This window comes from Pagrus major, chromosome 22 (assembly GCF_040436345.1).
Source record: "Pagrus major chromosome 22, Pma_NU_1.0".
NCBI lineage: Eukaryota > Metazoa > Chordata > Actinopteri > Spariformes > Sparidae > Pagrus > Pagrus major.
The window spans coordinates 21,689,445-21,706,935 of record NC_133236.1 but is presented as its reverse complement, the minus strand read 5'-3'; the positions used below and the strand labels follow the sequence as shown (position 1 = coordinate 21,706,935).

The 17,491-nt window shown below is 41.6% G+C and overlaps 1 protein-coding gene across 1 annotated transcript in view; it reads right to left on the bottom strand.

Annotated features, from left to right (window-relative positions):
- The window catches only part of LOC141018321 (low density lipoprotein receptor adapter protein 1), a 47,356-nt gene that overhangs the window by 14,313 nt on the left and 15,552 nt on the right, over nucleotides 1-17,491 (bottom strand). The window contains exons 2-3 of the mRNA XM_073493254.1: nucleotides 9,624-9,766; nucleotides 6,309-6,421 (exon numbers count right to left, since the gene is read on the bottom strand). Coding sequence (XP_073349355.1) covers nucleotides 6,309-6,421; nucleotides 9,624-9,766 — 256 coding nt within the window. The remainder of the gene's footprint in view (nucleotides 1-6,308; nucleotides 6,422-9,623; nucleotides 9,767-17,491) is intronic.

Below are 17,491 nucleotides of genomic sequence, written 5' to 3'. Positions count from 1 at the left end.
CAAGAGGGGCCCTAAAATGATGTAATTTATCCGATCAAAACAACAAGCATAAAATCACCAGCCTTCACGCCTCTCTCTCAGATTGTTTGCTGCCTTGCACCGCTGATGCGTGACCCACATTGCAATGCCCAGGACACCCAGCTCTATATATTCCCCCTCTTCCCCCCTGTGCTCTAACTTATATTTGGACCCTAATTGCGGAAATATGAGCAGAGAAAAAGTTGAAAGAGTTGACCTATTTAAGTTTGGAAAACAAGCCTGATGTAACCAAAGTACTCAATATGCTCAATATACATTTAATTATCATCTTATTTACTCATTATCTACTTTTTCTCAGCTCCAATATTTCACGCAACCTCAACTCCACTTATTTCCTATTTGAACTTGTGTTGTTTAAGCCTCAACAGACTCTTGCTGTGTGTGTGCTCTCTAAATTTCAATTTGTTTTCCTATAAAATGAATAACTGCATAAATCAATGACTATAAAGTAATATTATACACTATATAATGAGTAAGACAGGGGCTGAACATGATCGTGTCCCATTTATTTTGAGTGTTTGTTTGCAATATGAGTCGCAATTTCAATGGGAATGGTAATTATTGCATTTTGGTATGTTGTGACACAATTTATCTTTATCAAATGAAAGACAGTGACATTTGTTCTGTTTTTTTTAAAAAACTGGCACCTACATTACCCACAATGCAACTAGACGCCGGCATCACCGGAGGCAATTTATCCGATTACACGCAGCTTCCTCTGGAGCCGTGACAGATTTATACTCCTTTTTTCACATGTGCAGTAGTACTCCCCAAGACCTGTAAACACACTTTAATGTTGAAAATTGGTGGAGTTACCCTTTAAGGAACCAACGCTTCAGAGTAATAAAAGACAATATAAAACAGAAGTAAGAGAATGAAAGTTATTTTTTGAAAAAGTCCCACTCTGAGCATGTTCCACAAAGTTGAAATAAATGTCCCACAAAGGTTCTAAGTCACCATCGACAGATAAATACTGCGGCATGAAGATAAAGTCTGCAAACACATCCAGTCTCTGGAAATCAGCAAACTCCTCTCTCTTATCGCACAGTGCAGAAGAGAGATACCCAGAAGTTCTTAGAGAAGAGAGTTTTACGAATGAATTCTAACAAGAAGTGCTGTTCGTCGTCCACAACATGTCGTTTGGTTTCTCAGAACGTTCGGCTGCAAGCATAAGCAAAATGAGCAAATAGGTCAGAGCGTAGCACAAACAGCTCAACTCGCCTATATCTCTTAATAAGTACCAGCAAGAGTCTACACGAGTGTAATCTTAACACTGAACTGTGTACAAAATCATATGACGATGGTGGATTGTGACACATACAAGAATCTACTATACAATATGTGTAACACAGACAGCTGTTATAGCCATTATAACAAGGCATCCATGTGACAATAATGTGAATGTCTAAACAAAGGCATCTCACTGGAGTGAATACACATTTAAGATTCCATCTATTTGGCAAAGACCAACACGCTCCTTCTCCGCTTTGCACATGGAGTGTGATGAATATGTGCATCTGCAAAGGTCTCTTAAGATTCCCCTGCATGCAGATTTCACTCATTATATAAAGACAAAAAGATCATTGAATTACCGCCACACAATGGATCATATTCAGAAAATAAGCCTTCAGCTTGAAACAACAACGGAGAAAGATAAATAAATAATTGACAGCATCGCAGAGTTTTCACTAAGCTTGAACAACAGAAGCTGAGCTGTCAGTCTGCATCATATCTCCAAAGGGGCTCTGCGGACGGCAAGCCTTTGATCTCCTCACTGTGCAGAGCACCGGTGTTTGTGAGGCAGAGCGGGAATATCAATGGAAATATTTAAATATTTACTGAACAAAGCCTGGATAGAACTTCACACTTCAAAGCCTCAAATTCTCTGCATACTCTCAATAAAGCAGGTACACTCTTTAACGCAACAATGAACTACTTCCGTTCAACTTTTTACCCGACACATGTGCAATAATGAAAAACAGCACTTATGCTTTTGCTGCAGGGGAAGCAGTCATCAAAACACACGGGCGAAATGGTTGAAAAAGAAAAGTCAAAACAAACACCGGCACATTCCTGTTCATCCCCGCTGTTCAGGAATCATGCATGTCTCACAAATCTATTAGTATGTTAGAGCAAATGCATCATTACCAGGTGGAGTGTCAGTCATAGTTCCAGCTCTCCTTTTTCCGACCTGCATGTTTTTTGCTGATTGATATGCTGGTCGGTGTCTGAGAGCTTCTGTCAGAATATGAATCAGTGAGACCAGTCCAGACGGAGGCTGAACACCATCCAATGAGTCGCTCACTGGGAGTTGCAAGTATCACCGTCTGTGTTTTTAAGATTCAATTTCAGTTTTTTAGAAGTAAACCCAATAACGTACGATACACAATCAATACCATCCTCATGTTTGTGCATGAACTATGGAGCTAGTGCCAGGAGATGGTCAACTTAGCTCTGCATAAAGAATGAGAGCAGGAGGAAAACAGCTAGCTTGACTCATATATGCCAGAACTTCTTTTCACCCCTGCTTCATGCTAAGCTCTGGTGTTGAAAATTTCCATTCCAAGAGATTAGATATCACGTGGGGCTTTAGCCAACCCGAATGTCTGGTTACTTCAAGGCTCAAGGTTAATTTGTCACTCTGCAACGCAGGATTACAAACAAATGTAAGTTGTAGTCCCTTTATGGGTGCCGTGCCGTTGTTCCGAAGGCCCATTATTCCAAAATCCCAAGAATACCCAACTGGACCAGCCCATTATCCCAAAATAAACAAACATCCAGTGCTCTGAAGACCCATTGTTCTGAAAATACACACTTTCCACACTTTTAAACCAAATGACGTACCCTCACCCTAACTAGGCAATATAATAATAAGGGATAGAAAATAGGGAGGGGTGTAATTTTGATAAAACCAGGGCTTCAGAGCAGTGGCTTTTGTTTTTATCGAACTTTTGTTGTTTTGGAAAAATGGGCGGTTTTCATTTTATGGTAAACCTCACAACCTGAGGAAAGAAGCTGCTCTGTAGTCTGATGGCAGCAGGGTGGGTATCGTCTTTTCGTATCCTTTGGGCTCTGTGCAGACACCTCACCCTCCCCTCACCGATATCACTGATGCCAATGATGCACTGGGTGGTTTTTTCACCTCCTCCAGAGCCTTCCTGTCCTTCAACTTTAAATTGAGTTTTCCTGGTCACCGTTAAAAGACAACTCTTGGCAAATGCATTTTGTATCATCATATCAACATATGTACATCTAGGCTCATATTTTCATGTGCAAAATATTGCCTTATTTCATATTTTGATCCCGTTTGTAGTACTCGCCTCGGTTACATCTCAGAATCGACTGCATGTTTACTTGGTCTCATCTCGATCTCAGACTAAGACGACTCTGGAATTTATTACAAGACCAGTCGAGACCAGAACTGCAGCGATATCACCATGTTGAATAATTCAACTCAAAAAGGTTAAACCACTGTTGCAGAATCCAATCTAACCTCCTGTGTGGTTAAGTCCTTGGTCTAATCCCTACAGTGCCAGCAGTTAGACCTACAGCAGCACTACAAGGCAGACTTGGTTTTTGAAGATCAAGTCTGTGATAATAAAATCTGAGTGTCTGATGCTGCAAGTCAGATGCTCTGTGAAGTGTGCTGTCAAGGCTGCTGAATTCAATATCAGGTTGTTAAACTGTGAAAACGTAAATGCCATTGTTTTTGTGTGGGTGGGTGGGTGGGTGGATGTGGGTATGTGTGTGGGTGGAGGAGGTGGGAGGGTCATGGCCGTGAGGATCTTATTTCCAATGCGATGCACAACGTCTTCCTGTCTGTTTTTTTCTATCCCCCACTAAGCTTCCCCTGAGGGAAACAGCCCCACTTCCAGTAAGTGTGAATACACAATTAACTCTAAAAACACAAACATTTACATACACACTCGCTGTATGAGGTGCATACTTACAGTAAATGCCCATCCATGTGTGCCCACAGTATGTGCACATACACCTTGTGCATCTAACTCTTTTCTTCCTCATTTGTTATGCACAATAAACACTGTGATTTGATCCATTCTCTTATCCTCCAGTTTTTCTTTTCACCCTTCGCTTCCTTTCCTGGCCAATAAATGGATTATGTGCAACTAAAATAAGACACAAGAAAGGAGGGGCAAGAGGGGAAAGGGGCTGTAAGGAGGTGGCGGTGGGGGGTGGGGTCTCATAAAGGGGATAAATCAATCCTCAGCCAACCCAAGCTCTGCATGTGGCCCCTCAATCTCTCCTGTATCATTACTCGGGAGTATTGGCCGAGAGCGGCAGCGCAAGTTTCAAAGTGGTCAATTAGTCGTGGGTACGCCTGCGTTCAGAGTCCTGTTTATGTTAATATGAGCAGAAAAGAAAAATTCCTATCTAGACAGCAGAAAGGAGAGTGGGAAGGAGAGGAGGGGGAGATAAGGAGAGAAGGGAAGGAGATCAAAGACGGGGGCTGATTCCCCTGGCCTGTGGTCTGTTACCGCTGATAAGGTGGATCAGAATGGGATGCGGACCTGTGTGTGTGCACGTACACACACATGAACACCAACCACATGTATTCTCACACACACAGTCTTTATCACAGCCCGTTCTGTAATCATAGTCCAACTATATGATGTTTACACTGTAATCCTCAATGTAACAAGGCCCAGTCTACTACAGGATGCCATCCAGAGAGAGGAAGTCAGCCAAACATATCACAAGCGCACACACACAAGCACACACACTTTTCAATGATTCAGGATAGAATGAAACCTAGCATGGTGCTGAAAAAGGTTAGCTTTCATTGACACAGAGGCACAGTAACAGACATCCCCCCAGCGACCCCTCTCCTGCCCTCCCATTATTGGTTTCCGAGCGAATTGATCAAACATGAAACACACAACAGCTCGGAGCCGAGAACTGCTCGGTTCAATCCGCCAGAAGAAGCCTTAGCAATGGACAGGGGGGAAAGTGACCTACATAGAGGATATCAGTGTCTTCCTGTATCAGATAAGGCTGCTTCTTTGTTTTTAGGACTCAACTTGAAGAATTACCATCATTGTTAGGCACAGGTGATTAACCGTTTAATGAGAAGAAATAAATGGATTAGTGATGATTTAGTTCATCCATTCAATAAACCCATTTTAAGTGATTATCATGTGATATTGCTCAACCATTCTCATAAAGTCAGCCGTTCACTCCTTGAGCTAACCGTATGAATATTTAAAGAAACATTTCTTAATGCTTTGCACGATGTTTTCAATCATTTGCACAAAGCCGATAGTCCTTAGTGAGGTAATTGCCTCTTGTAACATTTAAAAGCACAGCTTTCCATTGAACGGTAAAAGGCTCCACACTGACAGTAATCTAAATTGAACCTTGAAGTGTACATGTGCACTCTCCTGGAGTGCTTGTCTGACTCTGCCACTCTTCAGGTTTCTCTGTATAGTTTGATAGTAATTAAGTGTTTTTCAATCAAAATCAAGTTCACCCACAAAACATTTCTGGACACAGCAAAACAGCGTTGCAGCGTTCACCTAAACAACTGCAGAAAATGGGGACTTGTTTTAAAATGGCTCAATACAGCTTGCCCGGTGTAATCCAAGACTCCAGACACCCCAAGCTACCAAACTAATTTGAAAAGACGTTATTTACACCCTTTTTAATGCTAGAGCCTTCCCAGTTGTTTTTTAACGCTAAAAGTGTTAGCGCACATCACGTCTGAAGTGGGTGCTCAAGCTCGACCGTACATCGAGGGTGTAAACTACGTGTTTTGACATCAGTTTGGGATCCCAGGGCTTGTTTTGTTTTGTGGACTGCAAAACTCCAACTTTCAATTCACCTATGATTGAGAAGATAATGATTGAATTGTCATTTTTGGGTGAACTTGTCCTCTTAACTTAAGTATTTAATAGTACTAATTATGACTAAAAAAAACACCAAGGTGATTTCTATTCATCCTGACAGTAGAAAAGAGAAAATAGAGAGTAGAGTAGAAGTCAGGGGATCTATCAGACAATGAATGTCAATCTATCCAATAGTTGAGTCTTGAGCTAATGGGTGGACCGGCTGACGTACAGACAGACAGATGAACAGATGAACAGTCTGACATCCAAGGAGCCATGCAGCTAGCATGGCTGAAAAATGCCTGCAGTGAAAGGGAAGCCTAGTAAAGTCAAACATGGACTCTGCTGGAGAGCTTGCTTCAGTCAGACCAACCTCTGTGCATTTGCCTCTTAAAAATCTATTTGAACTCACTCCTTTTTATTTACCTGTATATGGAGACATTTTCTATGAGGTCTGTAGTCTCTGTGTCTGTGATGATGATGCCTTTGGGTGAGACTGTCAGCGTTACCTTCCTGAACTTCTTAGCACTGGCTCTGGCCTGTATATGAAATAGAAAAACACATATATGCACATAAAAAAAAATCAGACAGGGAATCTTGCAGTCGGTATAGACAGAGCAGGATGATCGTACTTCTGATTAAACGCAGAGAGCCCTCAAATGCGACAGTAGCTGCCGAGCAAAATTAAGCACCCTGCATGAGTTGTCCCAGAAATGTGGGGAATTTATAAAAGGCGACAGAACGGGGGGAGGAAAGCTGCAATGTGGAGCCCAGAGTGAGTACTCGAGGTCGGGCTGGCAGCCAGCGACTCACCCTGCCGCTCTGCTCCATCTGGAGTTTCAGAAAATACGGCCATAGTGCTGAGCTTGCGGTCTGTGAGAGTGCCTGTTGACAATGACAATGACCTCCTTACCATGCAATTAGCTAGCAAATGAGAGCACTTTTTGCTTCACACCCAAATGATATCAGGTTAAGAATCAGTTGAGCGACTGTGAGGGAATACAGAGGGCAAGAGGAATGGAAATTAAAGGGAAGAATTTCATCATTTACTGCACATCTCTACATTCACCCTGTATTAGAGATTCTTTCATTTTAACAGGCGGTAAAATAAAATCGAACAGGGAAGGAGCTGAGGATGAAAAGAAGCTTTTACTGTTAAACAAAAACAAGGTCTTCTGAAGGACAACAGGAACGGTGCCGTGGCGTGCTCTAGGAGCCTAAATGCCCTGGAGACGGTGAACGGCTCATTCTCCTTAAACCCACAGCACTTACAATGTTGGAAACTGGCATTATAATAGGGAGGGAACGTGTGCTTTGGCTGACTGTGGCAGCTCATTCATGTTAGGAAGTGCTAACAGCCACATTTTCTTCTGTCATGTTACTCTTGTCGTGCCACAAGGCAAAAACCAATCTGTCAGCGTGAGATACGCCAAGTTCAGCCTTTCTCTATACGTTTGGGCCTTCAGTCTCGTCTTATCATGCCTGACTGACGCATGTAGCGAATGGAAATGTCACAAATGTATTCAGTAATCCCATTCAGGTTGATTGGTTTCCAAGGGAACAGACAGAGACAACTGAGTTTCAGTTTTTTCTGTCCTGGCGTAAATCAATTGAATCTTAATCCTGCCATTAGGTTCGGTTCAGTCTCTAATTGAGGAGTAGAAGGTTTATGATTAGGCTGCCTGTGCCAGGCTTTTCTTTCTGCAGAGAAAGCCCCTCCAACAGATTAGGCTACTTTATTGTTGGTGAAAAGGTGTGCATGAAATGAGGAGGAAATGTATAAGTTTGTGTGCATAAAAAACAGACCGATAATGGGGTTTTGTGCGTCTGCCTGGTTTAAATGCAACAGTCTATTTCAAAACAGTCTTGTGAGAACTGACAGGATTCTGAACTGATGTAGAAAACCGTGCTCAGAAATCCCCTGTATGGCTCAGTGTTGTTAGGTAAACATCATATCAATGATTCGACTGCTGCACATGTGCAAGCCTTGATAATCCTGGATTAGCAGCTGTGTTTCCATGCAGGGACCTTGATATAAACATGGCCCAGCTATAACTACATGCCAGGAGAATTGCACAATGTTGAAGGGGAAAGAAAAGATTAGTCAGTTTACAAGTAAATGGGTAGCTGAATATTTCACAGAACATTTAAATCTCAACTTTTTCCCAAGAATGGACTGTTTGTACTGCATGCTAACTTTAAAGAAGCCATATTATGCTCATTTTCAGGTTCATTGTTTTATTTTGGGTTACTATTAGAACAGGTTTACATGCTTTAGTGCTCAAAAAAATCAGTTTTCTCATACTGTCCAGTACTGCAGCACTGTATTCCCCCTCTGTCTGAAACGCTCTTTCGTTTTACCTCCTGTCTCTTTAAGGCCCCCCCTCCTGAATACCAAGTCTGCTCTGATTGGTCAGCTCACACATGCCTGACCCAGCACCGCTAACATCAACAGAGCAGCTGTGTTAAATCAATTATTACGTGCCAAACTAGGCATAGATTATGCAAATGTGTGACATGGTGATATAATGTGATGTCACAAAGTCATGAAATTTAAGGCGAGATTACTGACGAGGTGTTATAGGAGCAGTGTTTTCTGTGGGAGAGAGGAGCTTCTGTTGGTACAGACTTTTACATTTTCAACAGTATTTCAGCAGCAAACAACTATTTGCGATAAAAAAGATATAGTGGAGTCATGGCTGGACCAGACTCTGACCAGAGAATGGTGTCACACTTGCTCTGTGTGTATTGTAAGCAGACCTTCTCTGTTCTTTGTTGAGGTAGCCTAGTTGGGCTGGCCGTGCATGCATGTTAGTGCTTGTGAGTCTTTCTCTGCCCTCCTCATGTCAACATAGTGGCCTGGTTACAAACTTTCTCAGATTATAGCTGGAGGTGAGAAATACGCTATGCAGCAACAGAATCTTGCACTGCCTAATTTTACAGTTTAATCTGAACTTCCTTCTTTTTTTTTCAAACTTTATTGGGTGAAAGATGCACTCATTTGTTCTGCTCTGTGATGCTGGTGCTCTAATGCGATAACTAGTGGCAGTGAAGGTCACATACTGTATTTGAAAGTAATTTCAGTGTGCAGATGCATATTTAAAAAAGAACATTTTGATCTGAACCTTTTTTTCTTGAATGGACTGTTTGTCCTGCGCACTAATTTGAAAGTTCATGCATGAATAATGAAGTGGCTGATTATGAAAGAGTCCACAGTAGTTTTCTGGCAATGAGAATACATTTGCTGAGTCTGAATTACAGACAAAAATGACGTTTTATCTCCAAATTCTGTCCCCACGTTATCGTCTGTAGTGGTACCCAAAGTTGTATTATACTGTAGATATGGTGCAGCAATTTAAATGGCAAAATATTGTCCTGGGTCATCGGAATAACGAATGATGGATAAAAAGCTAAATTCCCCTTTAAGTCATTCATAATGTGCACTGCAGTTTGAGGCTGTAATTTCACAAATCCTCAGGAGAACTTCTATAAAAAGCATCGCTGTGATTGAAATCTTCACAATGTCACTCTTGAAATGTGATGCTGCTGTTGAAGATGCTGACCTTGCTGAGAGAATTTTATGTAACATTGTTTGTGAACATCAGTACAAACAGTAGTCAGTGCTTACAATGAAATCCAGGTGCGGTAGGCAGGACGAGACAGGCAGTGATCATAAAATGTCAGAGTCAATTTAATTTCTATCACAGGGTCGTGTGAGTCAGAACGGGACCGGTGACTCACTGTGGCAACAATTCTGCGAATGGCAGCCGAGGCCATGTCCTCTCCCTTGGGCTGGCCCACCAGAGTCATTCCCAGGTACTTCACGTTGAACACCATCCCCTCCAGCAGAGTCTCCTTGGTGTCCGTCCAATTCTCTGGCAGCTCTGGTTGGACAGAAAGACAGGACACAGGAAATCATAAAAATGCTCTGATATGACTAGACAAGGGAATTAGAAAAAATTGTAGTCCAGAAAAATCTTCTGTACAACTATTCTGTCCTAAAAAGGCAGAGGGGAGTAATTCCTGAAAAGCTTAAGCAGAGAAAAAAGGGTTTAATGTTTCTAAGCTGACTGTGTAAACTGTAACAGATGGTTAGGATTTACTCCCTTTATTCTATGCACTTTTGGGGGCTTATTATTTTACAACAATAAAATTACTGATGTAAGCCTTTGGAAAAACTTCAGGGAATATCATCAAGGGAAAAACACAGTTCCAACAATTTGTTCTTCCAGCTTCAGCATGTCCTCAGAAAAACAAACATATGGATCGAATGCGAAGGCAGCTCATTACGACCCGTATTTGCGTTTCTTGTTAGGCGTCAACCTCCATTGGGCTTAGCAATTGTAACGGCAGCAAAGGAGGAGGTTAGGCACCGGTCGGGTCAAACAAGCGTGGGACTTTCACCTAGGAAATGGTTGTTCCTAATGCAGTAAGTGGAGGTTTGGCCTGTAACCATTTTCCTGATACAGCTTTTTTGCTGGCAGCTAATAATATCTTTAGTGGGTATTCGTCTTGTGCTAATAAATGAGCTGCAATGTTGCCCAAATAAATGTTTGTGTTACCTCCTGCCAATATGACTGAATGGCTGGGCAGCCCCAAAATACAGGGAAATGATCTGCCAGCTGTTCACCACATTTCCTCCAACATAGACCTCTTCCCATCACACCTGCCAGTATACAAATATCTGATCACGTTCCACTTACAGAACTCTCTCCAAAGACCTGAACTTGCAGAAGATTGCACAGACACATAGTCAACCAATCCTCCAGATTCCTTCTCCCATTTTTGCCTCACCTTAGACTAGTTAACTTTTAGCAGGACTAATTCAGCTGTTTATATTCCCCATGACTGACTTTAGTTTCTGTCTTACTTATGTGGGATAACTGTTTGTTCACCAAATTTGATGTATTTATAACAGTTGGGGCTGCCGTCTAGGTGTGACTATCTCTAGTTAGCTTCAGGGATTTGGCTCTTTTGGCTGATCTTTTATTTTTTAGCTTTGTTTGGTTGTAACTTCACATTTAATATGCTTCTTACTTTGGATTTATAAATTTGTCATCCATAAAAAAATTGTTAGATGGATAAATAAATGTCGACAAGTCAGATTTTGGTTGTAGCTACATTTGTAATAAATATGCAGTTATCACAGTTTGGCTTTGTAGGGAAGAAATATATTTTTCTTGTGGATTGATGCTTGCAAATGTCAGATAAATGTCACATCATCCACTTAAATAGTCATAACACTCCACTCATGAGATCAAATTAGAAGTTGTTTTGAAAGTGGGTTCAAGTTTCGTTTCGATCACCTTGACAGAAATGTGTCACAACCCTTAAAATATTCATTTAAAAGTCTGTCAGAGTCTGTCTGTCTTTTCAAATCAAGGCCTTCTTCCCTAGTTTGTTGAGCAGACTGTTTACAATGCTGAGACAGACAGCATGAGAGCTGGCAGAGAAGCATCACAGCTGGGCAGACATTGCCGAGGATATAGAGTCAGACTTTGCACAGATTATGTGTGATATAAAGATCACCCAGAATTTTTCAGATGAATTTATTTTTTTGTTGGAGTGCTTAAAATGTCTCTCTGTCGGAGCTCTGCAATATGTTTTTTATTGCACTTGTGTGATAAGAAAAGTTGAAAACCATATGTGCATCGGAAGATAAGGAGAAGATAAAAACGCCAACTCTACTGAGAGAACGAACACATGGTCTGATCATTTATTTTGTGTACGAAACCATCCGTGAGCGATCCTTACATTCACCACTACATCTTACTCTGATCTGTCACCATCTCTTACTGGATAGGAAGGTTTCTATAGGGGGAAACAGTATGGATCTCTGAAAAACCACCACCTGATACCACAAAGCCAGTATCAGCTGGACTCTGATAAACTGCACATGACGGCTGCAGTGTCCTGCTGTTGCTGTGATTTCCAACAGGTAGCACCAAGCTGTCCTCTAGCTGACTACTGTGGGCGGGGGGGGGGGGGACTGCGGCCATGCGGAGAACTTAAAATATCTCTCGACAACACCTGGACACCCTGCAGTGGAGCATCAGGAGAGGAATGACTTACTAAACTGTGCAACAGACCACATTCTGTGTTGAACGTAATGGGACGATAAACCGAAACACGATCCATTAATCCGCAGCCTTTCAAAGCATTCTTCGAAACGCCGACGTCGCTGTGATAAAGACGACCATGCACAGCCAGCAGATGAGTAGACATAGAACTGAAAAATTCCTTTGTCTCATTTTCAGTATGTATTATAAGCAGGAAAAACAATGAGACAGAAAAAGAGTATGAACACAAAGAGCACATAGAGGAAGAAATAAAGAGAAAGAGACACACACACTATTCCCTCTGCTGGGCTATACTGGCACCAGATCCTCCACATGGGCTGAGCCATCTGTCACTGGCAGGCCCCATGCAGCTGTGAAGGCGAACAGCAGAGAACACCATCCCCGTGCAACGCTTCCAACAACTCTGAATTATTAACTAATCGTCTATCGCACTGTGGGAGCTGCCTCAAAACCAGAGAGCTCAGTTGATGTTATCAAATGTGACTGCTTAGGCGCATGGCGGACAGTCGACATGGTTCATTGCTTTTGACCGTTCCGGATGAGAAGCGTGTGAGGATTAAGAGTCTTCCGTGAAAGTTGTGCCTTTAAACAATACTGAGCAATTCAAAAAGTAAATGTCAGATGTATCCTGGTCTAAACCAGCAGGGTCACCACCACACAAGAGTGGTTCCTTAATGCTCTATTGATCCATGAGGGAAGAAATTCATCCAGGTCAGAGGTCAGGGTCAGCTGGAAAACAGCACAAAGGCTTTCAGTCTTTTCAGTCTAACAACATGAAGGTAATACAAAATACGGGACACGTCTTCTGTTTTACTGCCAAGTTTCACAAAAACATTATATAATGATTTAAATTAGCAACATAATTCCATTTACTTCCATTGTATTGGAGTGGCAGCAGTAAATATTCAACATTCTTGTCTGATATCTAATAAAACCAAACTACCAGCAAGGGTCTCCGCCACATGTAAGATTTGAGTGTACTAATCCTAGAAAAAACAAAAAAAAAGGCATCTAAACCAGTGTCGTGCCAGTAAAAGTATTGGGCTTTTTTGTGTGATTAATCTAACACTATCATACCACAAACACTTATCATTGTAAACTGCATATGCAGCATACGAGAATGGAAAACTTGACAGTGTCAACGCCAAACAATTCAAATGGACCTAACCTTGATCAACTCCGATATCAATCGTACAGCAACTCCAGAAAATATTTATTGTGTGGCCGCATTCTTTAAAATGTCACAGCACCACAAAGCTGAAGTGCTACAGTCCATATTGTGTCTTCGCCAGGCTACACACATGAATTATTAAACAGCTTCATGTTGATGCTGCAGGGTTTCCAATATATTATCCCCCTAAAAGAGGAGCGCTTAAATTTTTAATAAATCCTGTGTGAGTCTACAGAGGGACCGGGACAGATAAGAGTGACAGGAACAAGCGCGCGGAGGCTAATTGGATTTTAACATGCGCAAGAAAATAGAGTGAAAGATTAAAAATTTGAACTTTTATTTTTTTTTATACACTGTACATTTGCCATCTGTGGTTGTGTGTGTATTTGTGAGAGAGAGAGAGAGAGTGGGTGTCAAGGTAATCTAATTCAAAAGAGCACCAAACAAGATTAGGGAGGACGAGGAGGTGGTGGTGCCCTGGTGACGTGTGCATCTTTATTAAACTGATGCCTGGCAACACTTTCAAACCCTGATTCCATTATGCGCACACAAAAGCCTCACTGCCGGGACACACGCTAAAAAAAAATCAGCGCATTACAACAAAGTCGCAGAGCAATTTGATGACATTCTGCTGCACTGGGCCTCGAGTTAGAAGTTATAATACCATTGCCCTGAGATGCTGAGCACAGTAAAATATTCAACACTCTGTTGAACGAACGACTGACAAGTGTAGCATTTCACAGTAGCTGATCTGACTGTTGTAGTATAATGGGCACCATGTGCTCAGCACGCCTTCAGCTACACGCGGCGTTCACCAGCTGTCTCTGCGAGCTCCACGCTCAGTAATTTAATTTGCACTAAGAAGTCAAAAACGTACCCGGGTGGATTCTCTGGCTGAACACCTCCACTGACGGTTAATTAATAAAGCAAACAGGAGAGCACAGATGTGCACGCAGCCACAATACTGCACTAAAGGGCAAATGCAAAAAGCAGGCGAGTGGGGCACACACGCACACATGATTTCCCCGAGACACCGTCATCCCAGTTAATTGCAAAAACTGTTTGAATAAGTGCGTGCTCCGGGGTCAAAATAACGAAAGCATTCCCTGTTTTCAATTCCCCTGCAGGTCAGAAAGTAGGCCATTTTTTTTTTTAAAAGGCCATCTTGGTTCTAATCCAATGAAATCAGTACAACATCAATACACGAGTAAGGAAACATTCAGTTGCTTTTTCGATCCAACTGACACCCCCATCCTCCACATCCTTCTTGATACTGTTTTACTCATCCGATGGAACTTTGAATCTAGGACACCACCTTGACAGGGAAAATAGGCCGCACATTCAGGGAAGATGGTGGGCTGGGATGTGTGTGTGTGTATGTGTGTGCGTGTGTGTGGGAGGGGGGGGGTTGTAACTGGTTTCCTGATTCTGCCTTGAGGGGGAACCAAGTAAAGCTAAGTCCTTCCTTTCAAGCTCAAGCTCTTCTGACTGTCTTTTTCTTAATTCTATCCCTCCACTCACCTCGCTCACCTACTGTACCGTCACTCCCTCTGGCTGCGATCGAACCTACAAATTAAAATAAATCCCCCCCTCCTCACGTATATCAAACAGGCCGGCTTATTAGAGGGGCTTGGGGATATTAGTAAGCTGTCAATCAGACCTACAGTACCGGCTCCTCCTTGACAACATCAACAGTAACAGATACGGAGGCATGTGATCAAACAGCCAATGTTGCTAAGCGACCGCAGATTCACCATCGGCAGCAACAAGGAGGTGGTACCTGCAAATTACATGACTGAACACCTTGGCCAGGCATCAAAGAAGTGTGCAAACCACATAAAGTGCCCGGTGGAATTAACCTGCACTCTGCTGTAGCAGTACATAAAGCTCCCACCTCCAGAACTGATTATTACACATCCAATGGGCACAAATACAAAACCACCTGTTACAAACTGCTGATAACTCAGCTTTGACTCCCTTCATTTGATTGTTCTCACACTAAAGATGGACAATATGACCCTTAAATATTGTAACAATATTTTAGGGTAGTTTTGCAATGATATTCTTGATATTAAAAATAAAAAATAATAAAAAATATTTTTGGTTTATAATTCACAATAGCGGTTTTTGGCTTGCCTCGTACTCGACGGTTTCATTTTGTCGTGATATACTCATGTGTCTGGTGTTTTTCCACTTCCTGTCTTTGTCTGTTTTCCTGCCCTATTTCTGTGTACATGCGTTTAATTTGTTTAATTTGTTCATTAGCCCTACTTTACATATTTAAGTCCAGTCCTCGTGTGTCCTTTTTGTTCTCCGTGGCTTCTGGTTTGTCCTCAGTTTTGTATTCCACATTAGTTTTTTTTTCCCTTAGACTTTTCTTAGTTTTTCAACCTGCATGCCTGTGTTTTTGCGTTCGGGTCCTTTTTTTTGTGGAACCATAACAGTCACATGTTGGGGTGGTTTGTTGTACATCTAATCTTCAGACTACTTTTTAGAACCAACTCCTCCACTGTGGAGCCAATGGCACTGATACTTTCGTTTTCAGTTATGCTTATTGTTGCTAAGCTTAATAGCATGACGTCATTGTGTCAACAAATAAGTCCACCATCAGAATATGATTTTTGTTTTAATCATATTAAAAAATTCAAAATATGATATGACACACCCCTACCTTACACTGACACTACCCTAACATAACAGTAACATTACAGAGCACCGTCAACCTTAACATCGTGTTGCAGATAAAGGAGCAAGTTCTACTACAGACAAAACACTATAAGTGAGATATAACATAAAATAGTGACATCTTCATACTGCTTGTTTTGTCTGAGCAACTATCCAGATTTCTAAGATTTTCAATTTACAATCACTTAACATCAAGAAAAGCAGCAAATCAAGCTGGAATTGAGGGAGGTTTGCTTGAAAATTAAAAATAACTCATCAAAATAGCTGGCAGTTATTTTTTTCCGTTGATCAACTAATCTCCGCTTCTTCTTGTTCCCTGTAATGAATACACATCTTAACGAAGGCCCGATGCCAAAACACGGTGGTTAAATAAACACAAACACCTCCAACAAGCCGGTGTTACCGAGTTGTTTTTCTAGCAATAAATAGACGCAAGAAGAGCACATTTTTAGAAACTGGGCTTACTCCGTGGTGTATTCTTTTTTACATCGCTGGTGTAAAATTGATGGGAATCATATAACAATATGGCTTTTAGATCGAGAGGCAGACAGCAAAAATCCTCTGAAACTATGATGTCTCTGTTCTTTTATTATTATCACTAACTCAAGCGCAGCCACCTTTTTATTTGCCACTACATCACTGTTTAATTACAACATTATATTTTCCTTGAAAAGCCTTGTTTTAATAGAGATTTCATTGAAGTCTCATTTCAGCGTGATGGGTTAGGGTTTCTTTTTCTGCTGACAAGAGCTGTCAGAGAAAGATGATTGAAATCTTTGAAGACTAAACCAAGATTCAATTTGGTTTGTGTCTACTTAGAAAGACATTTTCCTTTAAGCTTTCTATTTCAGATTCACTGACAGGTGAAATATATCTGGAGTAAAATTATTCAGGTTCGTGAATCAACTATTTGCCCTGGAGGTCCTTGAATGAATCAGTGCTCGTGTGGATCTTTCAACATAATACTCTTTTCACCAAAACCGTTCATTAATTGCTTTCACTTCAAACACCATATCTGCTCTTAATCATAATGATGATGTGAGTTATCAAGTATATGCATGGCTGAGCAAATAGAGGTACGGCAAAGTGGGAGCTGTTAAGGACAGTCTGGGAATACAAAGGAAGAAATTTGCAAGAGACTGACATCATGTAGCTTCGTAATTTTTACCAGGGGTGGGAATCTGTAGGCACACCATGACTCATTTTAATGTGATTCAGAGAGCTACGATGCAATTTCACAACATTATCAATGCATCAAACTGTTTGATTTCTATGGGCTCTCATTTTTCTTTTTTGTGCCTCCTCTCGCCTCCGTCCTGCTGCCTGTGGCCCAGAAATCGATCTAAGAGGGCTACCTTGAAGGATATCTCGAAGGAGAGGGAGGATGCACAGGTGTCTCCTTTACAGAAGTTTTTTCGGCACCCATTACTTAAAGAAGCGTTACACACAGCTGGAATACACAAACCCTGTTGGGAGCAGGACTTTTCAAATGTTCCTGTGTTTTCAAAAGTTGTATTTGTTTGTTAAGATGATCAAATGCGTGATCAAACTTCATGTCTTTTACCATTTATGTGGCACCTTTACTTCCATTATCTTTGCTCACGTTCAGCCATCCTCACCAAAACTGGGAAAGGGTCGGCAAGATGGCGTCTGTGTAACATGTCCGGACGTTT